The 25,590-nt window shown below is 41.9% G+C and overlaps 1 protein-coding gene across 2 annotated transcripts in view; it reads right to left on the reverse strand.

Annotated features, from left to right (window-relative positions):
• The window catches only part of chd7 (chromodomain helicase DNA binding protein 7), an 86,998-nt gene that overhangs the window by 15,068 nt on the left and 46,340 nt on the right, over positions 1-25,590 (reverse strand). For both annotated transcript variants that reach the window (XM_030403541.1, XM_030403540.1), the window contains exons 5-25: positions 18,938-19,082; positions 17,964-18,083; positions 16,230-16,295; positions 15,436-15,491; positions 14,864-14,978; positions 14,302-14,385; positions 14,059-14,196; positions 13,264-13,385; positions 12,395-12,638; positions 10,105-10,281; positions 9,718-9,861; positions 9,533-9,631; positions 9,250-9,448; positions 8,931-9,141; positions 8,149-8,344; positions 7,645-7,812; positions 7,234-7,413; positions 6,996-7,106; positions 5,714-5,925; positions 3,240-3,439; positions 2,868-3,027 (exon numbers count right to left, since the gene is read on the reverse strand). In XM_030403541.1, the coding sequence (XP_030259401.1) occupies positions 2,868-3,027; positions 3,240-3,439; positions 5,714-5,925; positions 6,996-7,106; positions 7,234-7,413; positions 7,645-7,812; positions 8,149-8,344; positions 8,931-9,141; positions 9,250-9,448; positions 9,533-9,631; positions 9,718-9,861; positions 10,105-10,281; positions 12,395-12,638; positions 13,264-13,385; positions 14,059-14,196; positions 14,302-14,385; positions 14,864-14,978; positions 15,436-15,491; positions 16,230-16,295; positions 17,964-18,083; positions 18,938-19,082 (3,147 nt within the window). The remainder of the gene's footprint in view (positions 1-2,867; positions 3,028-3,239; positions 3,440-5,713; positions 5,926-6,995; positions 7,107-7,233; positions 7,414-7,644; positions 7,813-8,148; positions 8,345-8,930; positions 9,142-9,249; positions 9,449-9,532; positions 9,632-9,717; positions 9,862-10,104; positions 10,282-12,394; positions 12,639-13,263; positions 13,386-14,058; positions 14,197-14,301; positions 14,386-14,863; positions 14,979-15,435; positions 15,492-16,229; positions 16,296-17,963; positions 18,084-18,937; positions 19,083-25,590) is intronic.

The following is a 25,590-nucleotide window of genomic DNA, read 5'->3' on the forward strand; positions in this document are numbered from 1 at the left end:
TTAGAAGATTTGGCTCATTTATTTCAACATAGACAAAACATTACCAGGGTGACAATTATGAATAATTTTCTTTATGAATCAAGTGAATATAATCAAACTATGTTGGCCATCAATTAAAAATGTACTCCATTAGACATCAGAAAACAGATGCTTGTCATAGATTCCCTGAACCCAATGTGACAACTTGTGTGTTTTGTCTGACCAGCAGTAAAAGACTCAAAGATGAACACAAAGATTAAGCATTATGAAAAAAAGAGTACTTTCTGGTATTTTTTGCTCAATACATTGCTTGGATGATCAATTACATTCATTATAGCGGAATTATCTTCTGTTGATAGACCAATTGATTTTTTGAACGATTGTTCCAGCTTCGAAGATTACACTGACACAGGCTGCCACTTCTTCGATTACTTAAAAAAAAAAAAAAAATGTTTTAAGTATTTTTGGGGCTTCATTGACAGGACAGCTGAGAGAGGTGACAGGATTATGGCAACCATCTGACATAATTCATTTGTGAAAACAAACTGGAATATATATATTCTGCTGGGTTGTTGTGTCTTGTTGTTTATAAAATACATCTTGCATCGTATCGTCACTACCAGGGGGGAAATATCGACACTGGACTTATTTTACTGGAGTAAGGAACGGAAAGGTGCAGTGTGCTGAAGAGGATTCTGATGGAAAAAGTCCAAAGGTTTTCTTCTGTTGAAATAGGGCTGGGTGAAAAATATTAACAACAAGAGATAATTAGAGACAAGTTTTAATAAATAATTAGCAGTAATGTGTATATAATGAATAAGGGGGTAAAGGCAAGTATTGTAACGAGTAGAACAGTCTGCCCTGTTTAAAAAAATAACTTTGTTATCCTGATAATATAAAATCAATATATTTTCCAGCCTTGTTGAAATACTAGTCATTACTGAAACTCAGCATGGTCTCCTACATTGTCAAAAACACTGTCGATGGTCATCTTCTCTGGATACAAATCACAGGCATACCAGTCAGAGTATTTTTTTGCATGATCCCTTCCAGTAAAATGAATCACTTCAGTCACAGCTCGAGTAAGATTTGATCTCCTGACATTAGAATTTCTGGGATCTGGGAGATCTGCTCGACTGTAAACATTGTCTCCAGAATTTAATGTCAATAACGGCGTTTGGAGCAGAAGACTGACGGGGAGAGTTGGGGGTTAAGAGGAGGACATGAGTGGGAGGAGCAGAGAGGAAAAGAACTGAAAAGACAGAGCTGTGCTGGAAGGGAGGAAACAAAGTTTGGAGAGGCAGCACAGACGAGGGGGTGAGGGTATAAAGACAGTCATATGCAACTCATTCTGCTGTGTGTGTGTGTGTTTATGCATCAATGGCGTCACAAGTTGCAGTATGTGTGTGTCTTTGTTGGCAGGCTGTGTGTGCTCATCCATCAATGTGCCAGGCCTGATTAGCCACACAACACTGTGCTCCAGCCTAGCAGATGGCACAACATAATCACCCCCAAGTGTGTGTGTGTGTGTGTGCATGCGTGTGTTTGTGTGCGCGCGTGCACGTATGTGTACACGCCTTTCACCCACTTCCAACAGGTCTGCCTGCCTAGCACCTGGCCTGGCACATAGCAAGCCAGCCAGCCAGCCAGCCAGACTTCCCCCTCAAGAGGAAAGGAGGGCAAGGAAGCAAATCTCCCTGACAGGAGGAAGAGTTGACCAAAAAGCAAACCAGCGTATGTGTGTGTGTGTGTGTGTGTGGAGAAAGACAGGGAGACTGTTGTGTCTGAGTGTCAGATTAAGAAACCATCACTCCTGCCACTTCTATCCGTGTCTGGGTTTTATAGTCACATTAGTTTGGTGTCCATGAATTCCTTGATTTCCAGGTATGTGATCATTAATTTCATCAATAATCTGTTAATGGCCCCTAAAATGTATAGAAGCAATGTGTTAGCACCTTGATGCTACATTTCAGGTGTGTGTGTGTGAATTAGGGCTGGGCGATTATGCTAAAAATAATAATCACGATTATTTTGATTGATATTGAAATCACGATTAATAAACACGATTATTCACTGATTTCCAAAAAAGTATTTATTTAGCCACCAAAACTCAACTTAATATATATAATATAACTTTTAGAAAAACAACCAGATAGATTAGTAACAAGTAAAAAAGTAAATGATAATAGTATCTGTATGTTTGCGTAATGACTACACGTACCGCTTGTCCAAAGTGTTGACCAGTCTCTTGAAGCCTGGGTTGCTAACTGTACTGTTAGTGCACATGTCCTTAGCTAGCATGAATGTCACAGCCTCCGTTATCTCTCGCTGCCGCTGGGAGCCGGTGGGATATGGAGCGGCATTGTAAAGATTGTCGTCAATGGAGGACTGTGTTGCGGTGGCGGTGGCTGTAGCTGAAGTTGATGCTCTTGCACTTTTTTGAGTCTTTTGCTCCTTCAATACTTTGTCATAGACCACTTTATGGTTAAATAAATGTGTGGTGTTGCCCTGGGGTGCAGACACGACGGTGTGACAGACTTTGCAAACAATCTCCTTCTGCTCCACGTCCGACGATTTGAAGCCAAAATGTCTCCAAATGACCAAAGTTGTCCTACCTTTCTTTTCAACTAAAGGCTCAGGCTGCTTTTCTGCCATGTTGTCAATCTCTCATTCCACAATTGATCCACACACTCACTGCTGCAGCTGCAGGCGACACAGGTGCCTTCACTGTGCTTTTACAGCGCGGTAATTTGCATACACGACGCGCGGCAGCACACTAATCGTTTTTCTTCGATTACAGTGTTTTTATGATCGTGAGAAGCCAAAATCGAAATCGCGATTAAAATTCGATTAATCGCCCAGGCCTAGTGTGAATGACACTGTCTTACTTGTTACAGTGATGTTTGAGGTGTCTCTTGTAGCTATCCTCTTGCAGCAAGTGGTCAGGATTGCAGCTGTGCAGCCAATCAGCTCGTGGAGTCTGTGGAGGCGGGGCCTGGGGCTTCCCCTTTTTGCCCTTCCTGCCTCGAGGGACTGGGGTAGAGAGACCTGGAGAAAGAGAGGGACAGGTGAGGGTCAGGTGCATCTACAGAAAACAAGTTGCAAACCTTAAACATTTCCAAGGATATTTTTACATCTTGTAATCTTATAAAGCATCTAAAAATAATTAGTACCCAAAGATGGAATTAAATGTCTGGTCAGTATCAACGGTTAGCCTCGATTTGTATTGGCAAGGTCTTTGTGCAGTGTGTCTGTTTTACCAGAGTGGTTTGTCAGCGTTTTGATGGTCCCATCTTCACTTGGGGCGATCAGGTCCCAGATGAAGCTCTTGATGTTCTCATCACCACGGTAATGCAGCAGGCAATAGGCCAGGAGGGCTCGGCAGATTGTTTCCACGTCCATCTCCTTCAGGGGGCGCTTGAAGCGACCGTGAGCCAGGATGTCACTCCACCTACCCCACCTATAGACAAGCATGAAAAAAAGGGGTGATCCCATCAGCCTAAAACATAATATACACAATGTTATACTTTTGTTTAACAGTACACAGCATTCTCTGTCTAGCTCAGTCCGTGGGGACTTGGCTTGGGGACTTGAAGGTCGCCGGTTCAAGTCCCACACAGACCAAAAAAAAAGAATGATGTGGACTGGCAGTTGGAGAGTGCTGGTTAACATCCTGGGCATTGCCGAGGTGCCCTTGAGCAAGGCACCGATCCCTAACACTGCTCATTGGGCCCCTTCGCTCATCTCACTGCATGTGTGTGTTTGTGTGTGCGCACCTGTGTGTAATGTGAGTGGAAAAAAGAATTTCCCAATTTGGGATTAAAATAGTATATATATATATATATATAAAAAAAACAACACAATGTTCTTGACATAGGGGACAAATTGTCATCCCTACAACACTGTCACACATACATACACAATAGAGGTATTGGGTCCAAAATAATTGCTGCCAATCCTAGTATTTATGACTGTTAGGTTTAGAGGAGATTTTAAAATCACTCATCCCACATCCCTAAAGGTTTTCTTAACCAAAATGTCCTTCTCCAGATGTGTTCAAATATTAACCACACATGACAGTTTTTTCTGTGCTACATTACTTTCATGGCTCAAATAAAACAGATATTATATGAATATAAACACATCATTGTCCTGCAGTGAAGACATCTCACATATACAAACACTGGTGCAGGCTTTGGTGCCAGGCTCTAATTATACAATTTACCAGCCTGTTGATCTAACCATTACTGTTGTCTTAACTAGTGCCACCCATGCATCCCTCTGTGTATTCCATGGATCAGAGCCTTACTCCCCCAACCACCTCCAGAGAGTGAGCGGATGTGGTGGGCAGCATGCCCAACTAGGGCTGGGCGATAAAACGATAACAATATATATCGCGATAGACACGTGATCAATATCAATAGAAAATACGTTCAAAGATTTCACTGAACTCCGTTAGAAACAGGTGATCTGAGGTTCTACAGTTGAGAAAATGTAGTGCCAAAAGAAAGGGCGGTCTGACTCCGAAGTAAAGCGGTGTGAATTTTCTCTATACAACATACACTTGCAATAATATAGATTTTTTATGGTGGGCCTCGTTTTAGTTGGTTAAAATTCGCTTTGCTTCTGGACTCTGTTCACTGCAGTACAAAGCTGAGCGTCTGGGCTGGAGCAGCTCTCTGCTTCTCTAAACTGAAGCTGCACTGATCGGCAATTACGGCAAGGAACAGACCGACTATAGATATGTACTTTATATGACCCTGCTTCAAAAAACCCGAACAATCCCATTAACATATGTCAAGCAGCAATGTCAGCTTCTACACTATTTTGTCTATTGTCTTCAATCTGATTCTGAAATCTTGAAAATTATTATTATTATTTTTTTAAAATCTCACCTGTAGTCACCATTTAAAGGGTTATTTTTCAAATTGTACTTATTTCAAATGGGTAAAAACAGAAATTATAATAATTATCTATATCGACTGATATGAAACACTTATATCATGATACATTTTTCAGCCATATCACCCAGCCCTTTCCCCAACACTGTCTTGTTCTCCACTGAATGGATTCCACTACTGCTTCCCAGTCTTTACTGAACCATGTGAACCAGTCTTACTCTGAATGATTTTAGACAGTGTCGAATGGTGGATGAGGATGAGAGAGAGAGACAGAGAGAGATAAAGAGAAACGGGGAGAGAGACAGAGAGATGGATGATGGGAAAAGACAACAGAGTGCTGAGCAGAGAGGAGGCCAGTCAGACAGTGTGTTTTTGTGTCCTACAGCCTCGGGCCACGAGACTAGACTGCAACAATAACAACGCTGACAACTCACCACCACTACTCGTTCTTACACACACACACACACACACACACACACACGCCAAGTCAGCCATGAAAATGGCCGGCCTCACCCAATCATCACTATCTGTGTGAAGTGTGAAAATTAGCCTTTTAATATTCATATAAAATAGAGGAAGCACTAAAGTACAATAAAAATAGCTTTCTCTCATTTCTCCAGTTTACTAATACAATCTGCTGCTGAATTGGAGTCACTATGTCACACGACATGGAAGATATCGAAAAAACTGCAATTATTTTGTATTAATATATTTATGCCAAGTAATTTAATGACGGCCCCTAAATCAATTTCCAGCGGTTCTGGGAGGTGAGCTAACCATTCAACAAGGGGGTCAACAGCGTCATTAGCAGAAAACATGAATATGTGACTGACCCGTAGACCAGCAGGTTCTTCTCCACTCTGAAGCACTCAGATCGAGGGTAGCCCTGGGTTTTGTCTTGGGGTCGTCGTGGTTTGGAAGATGGTTTGCTTGGCTCGTCGTCTTCGCTCTCCAGCTCAGAGAACTCCAGCATCTCGTCCTCTTTGACGCTGCTGTAATGTCGTGTCTGCTTCCTCACCCTCGGCGTGTCAATCACCAGTGTGTTCTGGAGACAAATTCCATGAAAACGTTAGTCAGCATACTTTTATGATCGAGGATGTTCTTCTATTCTGAAAGCTTTTTTTCTATTTACCAAGAACTTGGTTTCAATTACATATAGCCTTCAATTTGGAATTAAATTGAATTGGATAACAACATGCAAAGCACCTTCTGCTTTACTCCAGTGAAGTGGTCCATTTATACATTTATTGAATATTCTGACTTCTCTGTATACAAAACCTGATTAATTGGATATCTGGCCCCAAGTTGAAACCCTGATGCTGAGGAAATTGGTGCCCAGCTCAAACAGAAACTGACATTAATTATGTTGTCTAATGAATTACATTTTTGTTCAGTTAATTTGATTTTTTCCCCCATTGCAAACCTATTCATATGCGCAAACAGGGCAGTAGTTAGTTCCACAATTATTACTGAGCACTGCAGTCATTTCCATTTTAATGTCACACAATAAGAAATCCCAGGGGAGAGGCCCGCGTTTTCACTCGTCAAGCTGGATTAAGTGTTCCAGTAAAGGGCCCTCCAAAAGAGAGGCATTGAGGGAGAGGAGAGATGAAGAAATCAGGAGGGCTGAATATACTCGTGACAAAAGTGAACACATATGGAGAGAAGGACAGCAAAGATATAAAGATGCCTGTCAGCAGAGTGCTCAATGTGTGTGTAAGAATGAGACTGAGCTTGGTTGGTGTGTGTGTGTGTGCCCATGTGTGTGCGAATGTATGTGTGTGAGCGCAAGCCTAAGTGATATCTCTGTACCCTCCAGGCATCTGCGCTGTTAAGTGGAGCTAAGCAGCTTACTCTCTCTCGCTCAAACACACACATGAGAGCAGGGAAACATGGGTAATTAAGGAAGAGAGGAGATTCCCAACTGTCAATATTAATCTCTCTCTCTCGCTCCTTCCCTCATGATTTTCTGTCTCTCTCCCAGTCTGTCTCACTTTCCTCCTCCTAAACTTGTGGTGGTTGTGATGACTAATTACCACTGCTAGTCCCCTCTCCATATGTAGACTCTACCAAGTGTGTAATGTGTGTGCGTGTGCGTGTGCGTGCATCTAGTACCCGTCCGTTGATGGCATCTAAGTCCAGCTCAGCCTTCTTGGCCCATTTCTGCCAGAAGTCTGGATCCTCAAGAGAAATGTCTGTCCGGTTACCTGTTGCAACAAAACTGGCCTGCATATAGGGAAACATGAGCACACATTATGACACACATTCCAGACTTTGTAAATTTGAACAGATTAGATGAGTAAAGAAGAATACAAATGTTTTCTACAGTTTTAAGACTCAGTAACATGTCTACCTTAGCAAAGGTGGAGCCCTTGCCCTCAGACTCAATGGTGATGGTGTGTGTTCGTCTCTGGAGGATCTGATCGATGTCTTCCTCACAGAATTTGGAGCCTTCGTCTTCTTCGTCCATCAGAGCTCCATACGCTCCCTTTCTTAGAAGGTCCTCAATCTCCTTCTTGGACAACTGTTGGACCTTGACCAGAAGCAAAATCATTTAATTCCATGACCAATATTTTGTGTTGTGCTTTGCAAATACTGACTGAAAACACACAAGAGCAATCATCAATGTTTTATGTTGTGTTTGTAAGACACACTCCCTGATTTTAGATCTAGGTGCCCTGTGGACGCACAAACAAAAGGGATTAGGGATGTACCCAAAGAGGGGTCTGAAAACATTGTGTTTGTGTCAAATACGAGGACTCACCCCACTATTGGCATTCTCTCGTCCACTCATGCTCTGCAGGACGGCCTTGTCGAGCCCCAGCTTCAGACTGGCCTTGTCAAACATCTCCCTCTCGTAGCTGTTCCTGGTGATTAGACGGTAGATCTTGACCGCCTTGGACTGGCCAATACGATGACACCTGGCCTGAGCCTGGAGGAGGACGCATTCACAAAGTCAGACATGTTGGTCTCAGGCAAATTTTATTTACTTATCCGTTGAGTGCACGGGACTACATTTAGCTGGAGATGTGAGTTAAAGCACAGGACTAATGATACACCCCAGTGGACCAGAGCTAAATGCAGCTAGTAGAGTTCATCCAGCACACAGTCATCACTCCATCACCCACACCCACCCTAAAGCTGGTAGGGACACTCTAGTACAATGGCCTCAATAGTTACATGCTGTAGTGAATCAAATGTCCCCTCAGTACTACTTGAATCATTATACACCAAGAAAACTGCAGACAAAGCATGGTGTGGTCTATACCTGCAGGTCATTCTGAGGATTCCAGTCAGAGTCAAAGATGATGCAGGTATCTGCTGCAGTCAGGTTGATACCCAGTCCTCCAGCTCTTGTACACAGCAGGAAGACAAAGCGGTCTGAATCTGGTCTGGAGAAGCGGTCGATGGCTGCCTGGCGCAGGTTACCACGAACTCTGCCGTCAATACGCTCATATGGATATCTGGACACAGAGTGGTATAACGGGTGTGAATGACTTTCAGTAACATAATGTTTCAACACTGAAGTAGAGATGTGAAAACTTGAAATGATCAATTATTATTAACTAAATAATATGAAATATTTGTTTAGAATAGCTGTGAAAAACAAAATTAGTATCTAGAGCTTTCAATTCAGTGCATCAGGCATGTAGTCAATCAGTGACGCACATCTTCATAATATAGATTTTTACCATGTAGGCTTTTACATTTACAAAATCAATCAATGATCAGTTTGAGTCTTTTTTTTTTTTTTTTTTTTAATTGTAAGGTTGAATGTACTCTGGTTCCTTTACACCTCGCTGACAGTAAAGTGGAAATGTTTAGGTTGTGGACAAATCAAGACATTCAGCGGTTTTTCAATTTTCTGGCATTTTTACAGACCAAACTAATTGATTACTTAATTGATTACTTTAGCAATGAAAATAATCATTAATCTACACTGAGCAACTTTGGCACAAACATCATGATCTGATCCCTTTTCAGGTTGTAGCTTGAGTGTGCACTCAACAGCTCTGCCTCAAGAGGTGTAATGGCGTCTTCTCTTCTCACCGTTTCTGGATGAGGTAGTCCTCCAGGATGTCCAGACAACGGACCATCTGACTGAACACCAGGACTCTGTGTCCGCCAGCCTTCAGTTTGGGCAGCAGCTTGTCAATGAGCACCAGCTTGCCAGCGGCCTGGATCATGGCTTGGAGTGCCATATCTGCCACGTCTGTCCCGTGGGAGTCCCTGAACTCCTCTGCGATCTTCTCCTCTGCTCCTGGGTGAGGAAAAACAATTCAAACACCAGGAAACAAAATTATTTCGGAAATTAAAGGTTTGTAGATTAATAATACTTTATTATTTAATTTTGGAAGTGTGTGTATACCATTAATGAGGTAGGGGTGGTTGCAGCATTTCCTCAGCTCCATCATGGTGTTGAGGAGGTTGGGGACACTGGATCCTCCGCTGCCTCCTCCACCTCCTCCACCGCCACCTCCTCCTCCTGTGCCTCCTTTGGACAGGAAGGTGAAATTCTTCTCCAAAATGGCCCGATAGTATTTCTTCTGGATGTTGGTCAGCTCCACCTGACAATAACAGATGATCCAATTATTTTTCCTTTCCTGAACCACTGCCACCCACAGAAGGACGTGACATGACGTCAGTCCTACCTCAATGATGGTCTCTTCTTTTGGGGCCAGATTCTTCTCCACATCCTCCTTCAGTCGTCTCAACATCATGGGCTTCAGAATGCCTTGCAATTTCTGAACCTGAGACAGATGCAATGTTAACACTTCAGTCTGTGTGGAATTTAGGAAAAGACATGTTGGATGACACAGAGGAGTCTTCCATTTACCTGTTCTTCAGTCTTAAGGTCTCCAAATTCAGTCATGAATGTCTGTTCAGACGGGAACCGCTCAGGCTCCAGGAAGTTAAGTAAGCTGAAGAGCTCCTCCACAGTGTTCTGGAGAGGAGTTCCTGTCAACAGAACTTTGTGCTCCTGCAGGTGAGAGAGAGACAGGAAAGATATATTTAGAGTCTCTAAAATGGAAAGCAGGATGACTTCAGAACTTTAACCCTCAAAGAGAGAGATTGTAATAACATGGCATAGAAACTAGGCAAGGCCCAACTCTATAAAAATTTTAGGCTGTCAAAAGCATTGAGCACACCTCTTAGACCATGTAAAAGACTTGAAAAGCCTCTTCCCACCTCCTCCTTTTCTCTTGCCATAGCCACCACTCACCATGTCCATCATCTTGAGTCCTTCCAGTAGTTTGCAGTTTCGGTTTTTGAGGCGGTGGGCCTCATCTATCACCACACAGCGCCATGGCACGCTGCGAAGCTCCGGACAGTCAGTCAGAATCATCTCAAAGGTTGTTATGACTGCGTGGAACCGATACACTCCCTTAATTATTTTACCCTGCAGACACGAAGAAAGACAGACAAAGAAAGAAGAAAAGAATGGTGTTGTTAAGTTAGACTCTGAGGTATGTTCACCTCAGAAAGTGAGCCCCTTTTCTTTATTCAAACCAGGTCAAATACACCTCATTGCCTATCGCCTACTAAAAAAATCTGTAGAACATAGAAGAAATAAACAATGTAGACTGAGACACCATGTAGCTGTTGTATGTCCTTTCTCTTTGTAGAGAAGCAAGCAGTCCAGGACAAAAGGACACAGTGTCCATTGCAACCTTGAGGATTACTTCAGCCTGGATTAGAAACAAGCAGCTATAACAAGGGCACTGCTACTACGGCTTATTTTCTTCAGACTTGCTGCGGCAGGGTTACACTGAAAGATGTTAGCAGCATTGTACAATAAGAGCTTACAGTATATGGCTTACAGCTAGAGCACTGTAAAGAGCTTATACAGCAGAGGGGCACTGTCAATCCCCAGCTGGATGAGGAGGTGTTCAGATCTGCTGACTGTCTCTCAACAGCATCTCATTTCTTCAATCTACTGTACAGCTACATTATCCACATAGTGGCTACTTGTCATACAAAGCTGCTGAGAGGATGTACTGCAAGTGTGAGAACAAGCCACATTCTGTTTGGTCTCTCAGTATGTGTCACAAGATGGCCCGCCAAAAGGTTCAGTTTGGCCCACTAGATATTTCTCACTTAAAAGATTGTAAAACAATAGTATCATATCATTTTTAATTTTTTGGTTGTGCAAATGCTCTTTAATGTGAAACTACTTGCCATGCTCAGTCATTTTAAGAAACGTGGGGTCCTAGTACCATTTTGCATCTACAGTATATAACACTACAGGCATTTGCTTTTGGCCCACAGCCAACCAATAGATTTCAGTTTTGGCCCTCCAAGGGGAAAGGTGTAGGCACCCCCCCCAGTCTATTTCTAATGTGAACTTAACAAGCTCCTGTTGGCACAACTCAGGTTAAGCTACCATCTACAGTATTAATGCAGTAGTAATGCAAGATAACATACTGCTCACGATAACCGGGCAAAAAAATAATTTAAAAAAATGGATAACAGAAAATTACTAACATTAATTTTATACAGACTTAGTTATAGAGAAAGCCTTGATATGAATTCTAGGTTGGACAATTCTAAGCTAAAAGACACAGTTATGTTCTTGTAGCTCCAATCCAGGGGTGTTGAACTCAGTCGAGGGCAGGACAGGCTCAATATTTATCAAATATATTTTTTTTAAAAAGACTTAAATTGACAGTGTTTTTTCAGATACTATAACAAATTGTTCAAACAGAAATATGAAACTTATAGAATTCAGAACAAACCAAGTTTATTGATTTAACAAACAAATGAGAGATCAAATTTAAAATAAAGACATCAGTGCCTCACATTTTTTATATATTCCTCAGCATTTTCTAGTCTAGCGCACACTGCTCTGAATAAGGGACAACTGTTGGCTTGGATGAAAGTTCTTCAATGCTTGGGGTCAGGTTCTGAGCTGTGGAAATTCTCGGGATAGATTGAATGTGTGCATCAGTGAGACAACTCCTGTGTGATGTGTTCATCTTCATCACAGAGAAAAGTTGCTGACACAGGTATGCGCTGCCAACCATGCAGAGCATTTATTTGGGCAGCCTGTAGGCAGATTGGTGCAGTGCACACAGAGTTGTACTTTGCCTTGAGTGTGTCATTACACTGGAGTTGGATCAGCTCCATTTGCACTTTATAGCCGTGTGAACCTTTAGGGTTTTCAACGACAACCATTATTCTACTGATTATCTCATTTACACTGCACCTATAATTCTTTTTAAAAACAACACCTCATATTAGAGTGCTGCAGGAATGATGTATTTTTGGAGGCCAACCCAGCCTTGGTTCCCTTGACAAAAAGCCTGAGAAAGCTAACATTTGGCTATGGATTAACTACAACAGGGCCACAAAACTTTGTCACCTGTATATATACAAACACACTTTACTATACATTTACTGTTGTACAAGTTGGAAAGTTGGACCTTATTTTGGGCATCTTATTGAAAACCCATTTGAAAAAACCAACTGACTTCAAAATAAGAGAACAAGAAGCCCCGTTTTGTCCCATTTACCTGTGCCTCTCTGTAGTACATCTCATAGGCCTGGATGGTCTTGCGGCTGGCCTGGCTGCCGTGGTAGACCACAGCATTGAGCTCGGTCCAGGTCCTGAATTCCCTCTCCCAGTTTGGGATGGTGGAAAGTGGAGCAATGACCAGGAATGGCCCCTGAATGCCCTTCATGTAAATCTCATAGAGGAATGTAATGGACTGGATGGTCTTTCCTAGACCCATCTCATCGGCCAAGATACAGTTACGTCTGTGGAGAACAAATTAGTGAATGAGCAACCTAAAACAGGTGGACTGCATGTAAGCTGCGTTTTACATGATTTGTATTTTAGTTTCACTGAATGGGTAAATGCCCACATGCCATTTGGCAAAGACAACTCTCTACAGTGACCCTGATGTAATCTTACATCTCGATAAGACTTAAGACTTTAACATGACTACATCCATCTACTTCCATGATCTAAGCAGCTATTCCCCTTTTGATTTATTAAGGTAGCTTTTGAAAAAAGGCGGTCCTTTACCACTCTAGTGATCTGATGCAAAAAAACGTGTGATGAGTTGGAAAATACTTGCTGGAAAACCACCCTTTCAAACTGATCCACAAATAGATAGATTAGGTGCACATGAAAGTAAAACAAATGGAAAATGCACATGTACATGGAGTGAAATCTTTTTGTGCTAATGAAGAAAGTGGGTTGTACTAACGGAACATACATTTCCTGAAGAGATGGCACCGGTGGGAAAACTTAAACCCGTTACACTACAGGGCCACTTAATGTCCACTTCAGACTATTAAATGAGGTGCTATCACATGTTCAGGCTGGCAGCAGGAGTTGGGGACTACTTCTGATAAAATAAAGTTAATGGTGACTTACGAGTTGTACCAGTTGAAGGTTAGCCAGTTGAGGCCTTCCAGCTGGTATTCCCTGAGTGCGTTGCTGTTCCTGTAATCCCTGGAGCCTTCCAGCTTTTTCCAGTCGGCTGCTGGCGGCCGATCCTAGACACAAATAATATCATTAAGGCTTATCAAACGACAGCGAGGCTTATCAATCCTGATCTAATCATTAGTATTAAGGATGTCGATTGCTGAAAGATTCAAATGCAAGCCACATGTTATTCCACATGAAAAACTCCTAGACACGGGACTATGGTTTAGTTTTCAAGGAGTCTTGTCATGCACTAAACTGCAGACAGACTGAAATTTTGACCAATTAAGTCATCTGAATTCACCCTCCTGGGAAGATGAATGCTAGCAAGGGATAAAATAAAAATCTCTAAAGATAAATATGAAAAATCCAAATCCTGCCTCTGCATGATGGAGCATTTCGAAGATAGTTCTTAAGAAGAAACAGTAGGCAGTAGTCAAATAGATGGACACAGGGGGAGAAGGGAGTGATGAATGGAATGACCACAGCCAGTCAGCTACTTCTGTTCATCATTAAACACACTGTTAGTGGTTTGGCCTGGCCACAAGAGCAGTGCTTGTGTGTGTATGAGAGAATTGGTAAGACCACAAAAAGTGGCCCTGTGGAGAGCAGTTAAGGGAGCTGTAAATCTGGAGGAGGAAGGAGCAGGCATCAGGCCAACACACACAAACACACAACTGCCTACTGGGAGCCAGATTGCAACAGAGTATTCACAGACTGACAATCACGTGCAGAGCTACTTACCACTCTCTTAGTGTTGGGTGTGCGTGCTGCGATGTGTTCATATTCCTCTATCTTGGACTGGTCGATGTCGGCCTTCAGCTCCCAGGTGGAGTCTTCGTAAGGCAGACTGCACCATTTCACCAAATATAAAGTCACCGTCTGCACACAAACCGACACACAGAAATAGAAGGAAGGGTTTGGTGAGTGTGCGTGGAGAAGGAGAGGCTCAAACCCATGAGAGATGACTGGAAGAGATCAAAGCACCTCTCCGTTTTCATCTGTGCTCTCTGAGACGTCTAGGACACGGTCAACCTCCACATAGTCCGGGTTAAAAGGCTCATCATCCATCTGGAGAGAAAGAAAATGGAGTGCTAGTGTTAGAAGCACGACGATGGTGTCAAGATAAGTTGGCTTACTGCACTTACTTCACATTGTATGACTGAAAAATAAGTTTTATGTGTGTTTTCCATGACTGTGGTTTTCAATTTGTCTACTTTTTCCTTTTCTTGATCAAGACGGTTTGAGCTGCTGATCTGTGTGGATTGCTCAGTCAGTGTGCATTATTCCATGTGACACTTATTGTCAGTTAAGCTGTTATGAATCAAATTTAGTAGGATAATAAAGATGAATAAGACTAGAAACACAGGTCTTTAAATCCTTGCTTATAGCAGGAGAAAAAAAAACAGATTTTTGCACCTGCTGAGAGTGGTTTTAAATCCAAAACAATAACTGCTGGTCAGGTGGTTTGACCCTTGTATGTAGTTACCTAGGGGGTGTGCAAAGTGAGTACTAGTGGGCCAATTGTAGTGTAGATGTCAGGGCTTACCTCAGTTATGAAGCTGTTGAGCTGTTGCTTGGCCCTAAACCTCTTGACCTTCTGGTGTATTCTCTTGTCCTTCTCCAGCTCCTCCAGATCTGCCCAGCGACAGTGGAGGTACGAACTGTGACACAAGAAACACAGAAAACGAATGAATAAAAACACACATAACAAAGCCAAGGAGCACAGAAGTGCTTGGAGGAAATGCTACAAAAGACTAAACACTGGTCATCATTCTTTTTTAGATGACAAAAATGAATATTGTGCCAGCTGAATAAATTACTTCTACAGTTAAAGCTGCATAAAAATTCCACATGTGTTTAACAGTATGACATGATGTGGCTGTACTAATAACACAGTGTTATTGATGTATGAGTGGATCTACAGGACAGATAAATGAATCATCTCATGGTAAAACAAAGTGAAAAAGGCTTTCAGGTTCAATTAACAGAGCGTTTCATACATATGGACCCACATAAACCATGGCCTGTGTACTGAAATAAGTCTGAAAAAAAGAGGATGCCCTGCTGTGAAAAACAAAAGAGGCGGAGAGGCAAGGAAAAACCTGGTGTGTTACTCACAAGCCCTTGAACTTGACGTAGAACTCCTCCACCTCCACTTCATTCCCTGACTCCAGCTGAAAAGGAATGAAAGGCTGATAATTACTGCAAATATAGCATTGTATGGTGACGAGGCAGAAGTTGCTTGTGATTGTTATGCAACATGTTGTTGAATAAGTAAAGTGGCACAGAAGGAGCCTGAATACCAGTTTCACACTGACATGTCATCCAACACTGACTCTCTGCTTGTCTCTGTCACACCGAAGGAAACTATTGTTTGATTCGGAGCTCAGCAGCCTGTTGGTTTAGCTACAACATGAAGGCCAAATGTGAATAAAAGTTCAGGGGAAATTATACATTTGTATTCATTTATTTATTTAATATTGTATTTCAGGAGGCGGGGGCATGAACAAATTTGACTTTAAATCTAGAAACAAATTAATAAGTCATATTGTGCAAATGGAGAAATAACCAAACAGTAGCTCATCATAGCATAGCCGTCCACCTTCATTTACCTTTACTACTGCAACACACACCCTCCACCATACTTCTACTGTAATGCCATGAATCATCACACGCGCACACAGAGGAAACGCAAACTTGGTGTCTGGCATAGCTAGCACTGAGGTTTTGACTGTGTGCCAAGCCCAGGGTCAACTGAATGAATTTGAGTTGTGTGGGGTACATGGGGGGTAACCCATTGGCAGCTGGCTAGCGACTATGTATGCGTGCATGTGTTGGCTGGTGGATAAGTTTTTTTTAGATGAGCCGACAAAATCAGTGTATCAATTGAATAAACACTCTGTGTCTCTCACCTGTTTCTTTGCAGTTCGCAGGCCCATGATCTTCTCCACAACAGGTCCCTCAGCCTCAGCCACATCCTGGAAACACACAGAACAAGTAAAGTGTTGGAGTTTCATGCAGTGAGATATTGTGTATATATACACACACACACACACATATTATATATACTAGGGCTGCACGAAAAATCGTTAAAAAAATTGCGATCTCGATTCACACATATACGTGATCTCATTTCCACATATAGCGATTCTGAATAATTTTATATCTAGAGCTGAATCACAAACAAATGCTCCCATTTTCCTCCCGGATATTTTGAAGCGCCCCCAAACGCAGCACTTGATTCAGTGGAGGAAGCCCGCCTGCAGTTGAGTGTTTGGAAGGAGTGAGAAGCCGTTTTTAGACGGGGCAGCAAGCCCCCAATCTGCGCGTCCTTTTGGCGGCCAGGTCCGCGGTTTTAGACAGAGGGCGGCAAATTGAGGTTCTGTTTTGGTTCGCCGATTTGCCACCTCGGAGGGTACACTTATTTCCACCTCGCCTGCTAGATGGGCAACTGGACAGCCGCTGAGATCCGGGAGATGCTAGCGTCTCCTGGATCCCTCGCTTGTTGTTGTAGCGAAAGCTAGGAACGGTCGCTACTTTCAAATTAAAAGCCCCCCGCTAAGAACCCAGTTCTTAACTCCAATTGGGTGCAATGTAAAGCTCTTATTTTGAAGACAAATTTGTTGTCAATTGTTCACAGCCCAACTTCGGGCTTCACGTCACATGTTTACGCTGACCCCAGAGGCGGCTTTTGGAAAAGGAGGAATATTACGCCTCCGTTTTAGAAAGCCGATCACAGCAGCTATCACATATCACCTAGCCAAGGATACAGCCCCAACAAAAACTGTACAACATGAGGGATAAAAGGATGCACTCTCATCTTGGAGACAAATCTTTTTTTTTTACTTTTGTAAAAATCATTTCTCATCCAGTGATAGAACTTCAACAAAACTAAAAAAGCATTGCTTTGGCAGAGGCATAGTAGTGTGCCTCTGCCATACTACAATGTTTTTGGTTTTTTGTTCAAGTTCATCAGTGCAATAAACATTTTGTGAAAAAAATCGTGCCAGAGAATCGTGATCTCAATTCTAAGCAAAAAAATCGTGATTCACATTTTTTTCAGAATCGTGCAGCCCTAATATACACATAATTTATATATATATATATATATATATATATATATATATATCTATATATATCTATATCTATCTATCTATCTATCTATCTATATCTATATATATATATATATATATATCTATCTATATCTATCTATATCTATCTATATATCTACATATATATATCTATATCTATCTAGATATCTATATCTATATCTATATATCTCTATATCTATATCTCTATATATCTATATCTATATATCTATATATATCTAGATCTATATATCTATATATATCTAGATATATCTATATATATTGAGATATATCTATATCTATCTATATCTCTATATCTATATCTCTATATCTCTCTATCTCTATATCTCTATATCTATATCTATATATCTATATATCTATATCTATATATCTATATCTATATATACACACATACACACACACATATACATACATACATATAGATCGGGACATCCCTATGTAATATTAATCAGTTCTGCCAAGTCTTAAAATCTTTGATGTCAACATTAGCCATACACACTTATTACATCTCAACTATTGACAGACACCCAGCTGTACCTGTTGTGATGGGGACTTAGGTGCTGCCGAGTCGTTGGCGCTGTCATCGTCATCTGAGATCCTGAACTCCAGATCCTCTGTGTACCTCTTTCTCTTTACCTGACGGCTGGAACGACGCTTCTGTTGGCAGAGAAGGACAGAGGGGAGGAAACGTTTTCTTTATCAGCTCTAGTTTGTAACCCTTACAGAAATTCTGAGCACAGCATTTGGACAACTTGGAACCATATCCTTGTCACTTCATTCATCAAGACATTCCATTATGATTTATGAGGAAAAATACAGATTCAAAGAAGGAGAGTTATAAATGTGTAGTGACACTTGATATCATACTGCATACTACTTTTTTACAATCAGAGGAAACTATAGGGTTATGTATGCTTATCATTCACCAGGCTGTCGTCTTGTAAGAAACTAACTTCATTTTAATATTCTGCTCCATATGGTGCAGTGTGTTATCCATATTGACTTTGAAGAAAACATCAGTGTATATGTCTAGCTAAAAATGTTGCCAAAATAACATAATAACTGCTGCAGTAGGCTGCAGTGAGCTGGCTAAAGAGTACTGCTGCTGAGGCACTTTCCTATTTGAATAAGGGCCACGAGTCTTGATGCAGCTAATAGCCAGATGCTAGTCTATTCAAACAGATCCATTTTTAATTGAATTATGAGGGCCATGTGAATAGATACAATGGCGTTTTGCTTGTGCCTCCAAAAAGCCCCATCCTTCCAAATCCAGCAATTACAAAAAGTTCATATTTTTATGCAGACACTTCTTCCTAAATTATATGTTGCTTAAAAACTGTTTAAGTGCAAAAAAGCATGTAGCAGCTGAAAAGTCGCTGATGAGTATCATCTGATTTTGGCAGTGGGACCCGTCTGGACAGCTACTCTCCTCCAACACAATATTATCAAAGTTTTTATATCTATTCTAATCAAACTTCACAACCACTTGTTTCCTAGTACGCAGCTCATACCTGTACACCATCATCATCTTCATCTTCAGGAGGTGAGGGGGGTGGAGACTTCACCTCCACGTCATCGCTGACAGAGCACTCTCTCTTCCTCTTGGGATCCTTCTTAGCAATGTTAGCTCCGCCCTCAACCTCAACCTTCTTACTGCTATAGGAAGAGAAAAGAGAAGGGAAAAATCCTTAAAATTCACTGAAAAAAGCAACGGAAGGCCGCTACTGGTAAACAGTATTACCTGTTATACAGCTTGAATACAGTAAGGTGTGTGCGTGCGTGTGTGTGCGTGCGTGTGTGTGCGTGTGTGTGTGTGTGTGCGTGTGTGCGTGCGTGCGTGCGTGTGTGTGTGCATGCGCGCGTGCGCACGGGGGCTTGCCTGTCCCAGGGCAGTCGCCATGTTTGATTTATCCATTTAGAAATCATTAGTGTGCCTAAGGCTCTGGCACACAGGGGGTTAATATGATGAAAGACTGCAAAGGGTGGAGGTAGCAAGATAGACAGATACAGGCACAGAGAGGAAGAGAGAACAGGGAGGGAGGGAGTGAGAGAGAGACAGGCAGAGGGAGAGGGGGACAGAAAGAGGCCCCAGAGAGAGGAGGGGGAGGGGTTGAAAGGCCCCCAGGCTTCCTGTAATCTCTGGCGTGGAATAAAAGAAAGAGGAGCGGGCTCTATGTATGAGTGTGTGCACCCACACCACAGAGAAAAGCAAGAGGCTACTCAGCACCCCCCTTCAGTCTCACACCGTCTCTGTCTGTACACGTTGATCCAATATGTGAGGGAATAACAAGGGTCGCCAAACTTTGGAACGCCTTACATTTTAATGCAACTGGCTCCAAATACAAAAAGGCCCCACAACATAACTATTGAGTTGATAAAGATCAGATATGCTGACAGAGATTATAGTGGACCTGGTCATCCACTGGAGAAGAGGGACATCAGTTGGACGCATGCATGGCCGAGTGCCTGTTCTAGGCTGTCCTTCAGTGTAAACACCTGCCTGGGTGACTCTACTGTCCGACATACATCCAGAGGGAGGGAAGGAGCTTAGTGGGCCACGATGATTTTAACACTAATGTTTAATCAGACCACAAAAGAAACAAGAATTAGTTATCCAACATGCTATTTTCTAACAGTATGTTCATAATTTTATGGGAATTAAATACAATTTAACTTTTAATATAAAACCATGAAATGCGTTAATGTTTAAATTATCATTGCAATTTATCATAAATGATGCAATCAGAACGTAATTCTGGAGATGATATCAATTGGCGAGAGCTTTAATCTTAGTGCCTTGCAGTTTAATTCATCATCTGCATTTAATAAGCGATTTAAGCTATTGTAAATAAGTCATTGAATCAATTTACATAAATGTAGCTTTTTAATATAATGAAGTATGTGATCTGGGGCACTTGAGTTCAAAAAACCCAGAATACATAATGACAAATACACTTTATATAAATACAAAAAAATTCAGTAAAATTGTCCCACCCTCACTTGAAATGCTTCTTGCGCCCATGTATGGAGCTCCTTTCCACTGTCTGAACAGATATAGACCTTGCATAGAGGTAGCCATTGAGACAGGTTTTGCTTTATTCTCCACTGTTCTCTGCCCACTTTTGGCAAACATTTTTTTTTTGCATTTTAAATGAACCTCTATTTTGAAGGCAATAGCAGACTGGAAACAAGAGAGATGTGACAAGCAACAAATGTCATTGGTTGGACCTTAACTAGCTATGTTGCAGAGGACATGAGACATGTTGGTACTCAAATATAAGGTTCATCTGATTTCCCACAGCAAGTTAAGTGCCACATTGCATCAGTAATATCAATTCATGGTGGAAAAGAATGACATTCATCACTGTGTTTTCCTAGCAAGTAACAGAATAAAAACCATTGGAGCATCAACAATGTACCCAGCGTGTCTGTCCAGCATCTTATCTTTCCATCTTCTCCTTTCTACAACTTATATCCTAGACGTCTACATTTGACTATGAAAATAGATGTCAAAACCTTGTACAAAAGCCTCATTTAATGTTTTGGGAAGCATATCCATTTTCTTTTGCAGTGAAGTGATGTTTGCAGTAAGTAAACACACCTGCTTTCAGTGAAGTCATAAACCAGACAACAGAGAAGATTTGTAAAAGGCCTTTGGTTGCCTATATAGGCTACTTGAGGAATTAACACTGAATAGCTAAAGCCAAGCCACCAGTGATGTCACTCAAACAGGCAAAAATGACGGTCGGCTACAAATGAGAAGCTAGAACCTGAATGTTATGTACACTGCACTATCCTTAAAAAAAAAAAGAAAAAAAGACGAAAAAAAGCGAGGAGAGATTTAAGAAGAGATTCGTTTGCATTGGAGCTTTGCAAATAATGGCATTTTGCAAACCTGGAACTGGATCCCAGATGGAATGGACCATCCCAACCCAACTATACTTTTTACAAAATGTTGATTCTTTTAAAAACACCAACATCTAATGATATACTAAGGCTGTCAGGAGACAATAATAGGCTTTTACTAACATGTATTTGTGTTGTGTTCTCTTCCTTGTCTGAGCTAGTGTGTGTTACCTCCTCCCCCTTGTTGCCCTCTGCAGTACTGTATGCCTGGATATCTCTCTCTCTCACTCTGAGCCTATGTCCCTCAGCCTCTCTCCTGCTCTGTGCCTCTCTCCATCCTTCCCTCCCTCCCTCGCCCCCTCTCTGTCCCTGGGGCCCTTCTCCTTTCATCCTCACGCCAAGAGCAATCACCATCTCCGTGGTAACGGCTGGTCATGTGACCTGCACCTGTTCCTCTGGCTGGTCGCCACACGCTGGAGCCATCTGGCCACACACACACACACACGCACGCACGCACGCACGCACGCACGCACGCACGCCTTCTCCCCTCTCTTCCTACTAGCTTCTTCATGGCCTCACAGCTCTCCTCCCCAACATGCTCAGTATCTTCAGTCCTTGTCTTCTACCGTTTCAACTCAGCAACTCTTTACCAACAATCTTTCCTTTATTTTCCAGTTGAGTCCTCCCAAAATGCTTAAGGCGTGTGAAAGAAATCGACTTGCTCAGAAAAGTTTGTTGCCTTGTGTCAAAAACTGTTTTGATGTACAACTCCATTCATGTGTCATGGTAACACACTATTCTGTTCATTCTGAAAAAGCCATATGTACAAGATTTGCCCAAACTGTGGGTGCATAGAGTGGGTATGGTATCACTTCAAAGCTGCTCCAAGTTGATATTTTCGTAATGATCTATCTAATGCCAGTGTGAAAACAATGTAACATGTGAAAGAGATTGCTCATAGCAATGAACCTAAATGCCACTGGAATCTGCAGCTTGAGTTTACCTTATTGCTTTGGTTCACTCTGTGTTGTTTTTAGCCAGAGGAGGCAGCTGTACACTACCTGAGTCCAAAAATGTACAATTAGGCAACCATTTGCTAACAAGTTTACAGTCCAACAAAAATAGACCTGAAAATGACCTGTAGACAGTTATAGACATCATACCAGCATTTCACTATGGTTTTAACATCTGTATAAATGTCTCGAAATGTAACTGTAGAATATGTTACACATGGAGATTAGACACTACAGGTGAATGGCAATTTCTTTTTCCCCTATGCATTCTTTTTCTATCTCTCCCTCTCTTCTCCATCCTGTTTTCTCGCTCCTTCAGTGGGGTAAAGGAAAATCACATTTATATTGATAATCAGCAAAGGCAAACTCCATATAAAAAGATGAAGCTGGCAATAGCCCTGAAGCAGCAGCAAAGATGCCTGTGTGGACACAACAATTTCAGCAATAAAGAGGTCAACGTAGCACACAAGTAGGCAGTGTGTTCCACCGATTTGACTTCTTCTAAAACTAGTCCTGCCCAGGTGTACACACAAGCTCCTCCCCCTACATCTTCAACATTTCATTTACTCCTCCCTATACTCATGAGCTTATAACCTAGCACTGACACATGCTGTCTAGGTGTGATTCAGTGTGTGTGTGTGTGTGTGTGTGTGTGTGTGTGTGTGTGTGTGTGTGTGTGTGTGTGTGACTGAGTGTGACCTCCTTTCAGATATGTGGCAGCAGGGTCTGGAAGCAGAGCCACGGAGAAAAATATGGAAGAGAAAGGAAAAGAGGAAGAACAAAAAAAAAAAAAATAAGAACAGGGCAAGGGTGGGGTGTAAGGTACACCTGCTGACGTGATGAGCGATACCACCGAGCGGCCGTGCACACACACAACCAATAGCAGCAAAAAGGCCACACACACACACACACACACACCTCCTGTGTGTGTTCAGAAAGTGCTGTATTTGCACACATATCTGCAGACAATGCCAGGTGCCTACATGCATGTCTGACTTCTTTGTGTGTACTGCAAACAAAATCCTCTCTCTCTCTCGCCGCCGCCGCCCCCCCCACACACACACACGGAAGGGTGTGGCAGCTGAGTGCTGGGTTATTTATAGATGTGCTTCCTCAGAGAGGTAGATGGAGTGAGGGAGCACAAGCGCGAGAGCGAAAGAAAAGAGAGAAAGCAAGGTCAAAGGAGAGGAGTGAGCTGACTGGACAAGTGAACCACCCGATTCTCTCCACATCCCTCACACATGTAAAACTTGAATTTGAGTGATGAATGCATCGGATTTTCATTATTTGTCACTTTATTAGGATCAAATCAACCTGCACATACTATCCTTGCCTTTAATGCACATTGTAATCCTTTGAACCAGTCAAACCTTATACTTTTTCTGAGAGTCAGAAAAGAAGTCATTTTACTACTAGTCGATATAGCTTCAAGTATTAACTCGTAATCACCAAAATCAATGCAAACATGAACTGCTAGAAGCGAATGCAGCAAAAAAAACAAAACAGGCCGGCCCATGGTCATTATCACTGCAAGATTTGCAGTGATCAATTACTTGATGTTTGCAAAAAACAAAGCATTATGGGAACCATGGGGGCAAAATTTCTTCATGTTTCTGATATGTAAATCAATTGAGAAAAAAATGAACAGCAAAACATGAATGGAAACGTGACCGCTGCTGCTGATTTCTCTTTTTGTTTGCTTTTGCTTAAGAGAAAAAAGAAGAGGAGAGGGGAGGGGAGGAGGAGGGGAAAGGAAAGCGTTTGGGTCGGCCTAAATCATTTTGCACTATGGACGCTTCATATCTAGGTCAATTACTATACCCGCCAGTAAAGCATACAAGCAGAGAGGAAAGGACACCTTATTATAACATTACATAATTTTACACAGACACACACACACACACACACACACACACAGTAAAGCATTATAGCATATAAAAGAGAAATTTAACAATTAAAAAAAAACAAAAAAACAAAGCATTGGGCAAATGTCAACCCTGAAGCAAGCAATGCTGAACATACACTTTACAACACTTGTCACATTCACCCATTCATCACACTTTGACGGCAGAGGCTACCATGCAAGGTGCTCATCAGGAGCAATTCGGGGTTCTGTATTTTGCTCAAGGATAATTCGACATGCAGCCGGGGGAGTCAGGGATTCAAACCAGCGACCTTCCAATTACTGGATGACCCGCTCTACCTCTTGAGCTAAAGCCAACTGTAAAATATGCAACATCTGGTTGATCCATTTCGATTCAAAGACAGTACATATTCTGCATGATCAGACTGTTATTTCATCTTGGAGGCCAGCCCACCACGGGAGAGGGGCACCGAGGCGAGCAACAGCTGTCAATTAATGACAGTTGACAGATTCCCTCCAAGATATTAATGACATACAAGACTGTCATAAATGTAACTAACAGTACATTAACAGTTTGAAAATACTATATTCATAGGTGTGAATGGCAAAGGACAAAAAAACTGGAAAATATACGGCGCACATACCGTAACGCGGCGCTTTCTTTTTCTGTCTTGCTTACTTCACATCTTGGTGTCACATACATCACATTACTGGATGAAAATATCTAATCATCTCATAGTTACTCATAGTTCGCCCCACACGTCCAAAAACCTCATGACACATCAGATAACCTTCCGCAATGACTGCAGGCTCTTTGGTGGAGCTCTACTTTGAATGAAGTTCCATCATGACAAATGAATTGACTACCTGCAGAGTGACATGAAGACATGAATCAGAGGAACAAAAAATGTTGACAGTGCTGAGCGGTCATTATTTTTACCAATATAATAATCATTACTGTTAATACAACTAGCAGTGTTTGCAGTAGCAATGCAGTTTTCATTTGCTACGTTTGTTAGCAAAATTATAGCACTACTACCGTTAGTGTCCACTTCAGGAATTGTTATTGAGTAAATGTCAATCGTCTCCTCCAAAGTTGATTTTGGCCCTGCGTGTTTAAATTTTCAGATGAGTTTTAAAAACTGTCTCATCTGACCTCATATGCACTTTATGTACTTGCAGCCGTAATGCTGCCACAGACACACAGAAACCTCCTGGACGGCTTGCTTTGCAAATGAATTAAGATTCATTTTTTATTTCATGTAAGCACATGCGTGACACCTCTGCTGCTACATCGCAATCCTAGGGGAAACAGTGCAGATTGTTCAATGCGACTTGTACCGTCAATGCCACAAACCAGTGCATACAGGGAGTGAAGACTGAGAAAAAGCATGTACTCAATGGTGTAACCAGTCTGTTGGGCTGTGCTGTTACCCCATTT

The sequence above is a fragment of the Sparus aurata genome, chromosome 21, assembly GCF_900880675.1.
Source record: "Sparus aurata chromosome 21, fSpaAur1.1, whole genome shotgun sequence".
Taxonomy (NCBI): Eukaryota; Metazoa; Chordata; class Actinopteri; order Spariformes; family Sparidae; genus Sparus; species Sparus aurata.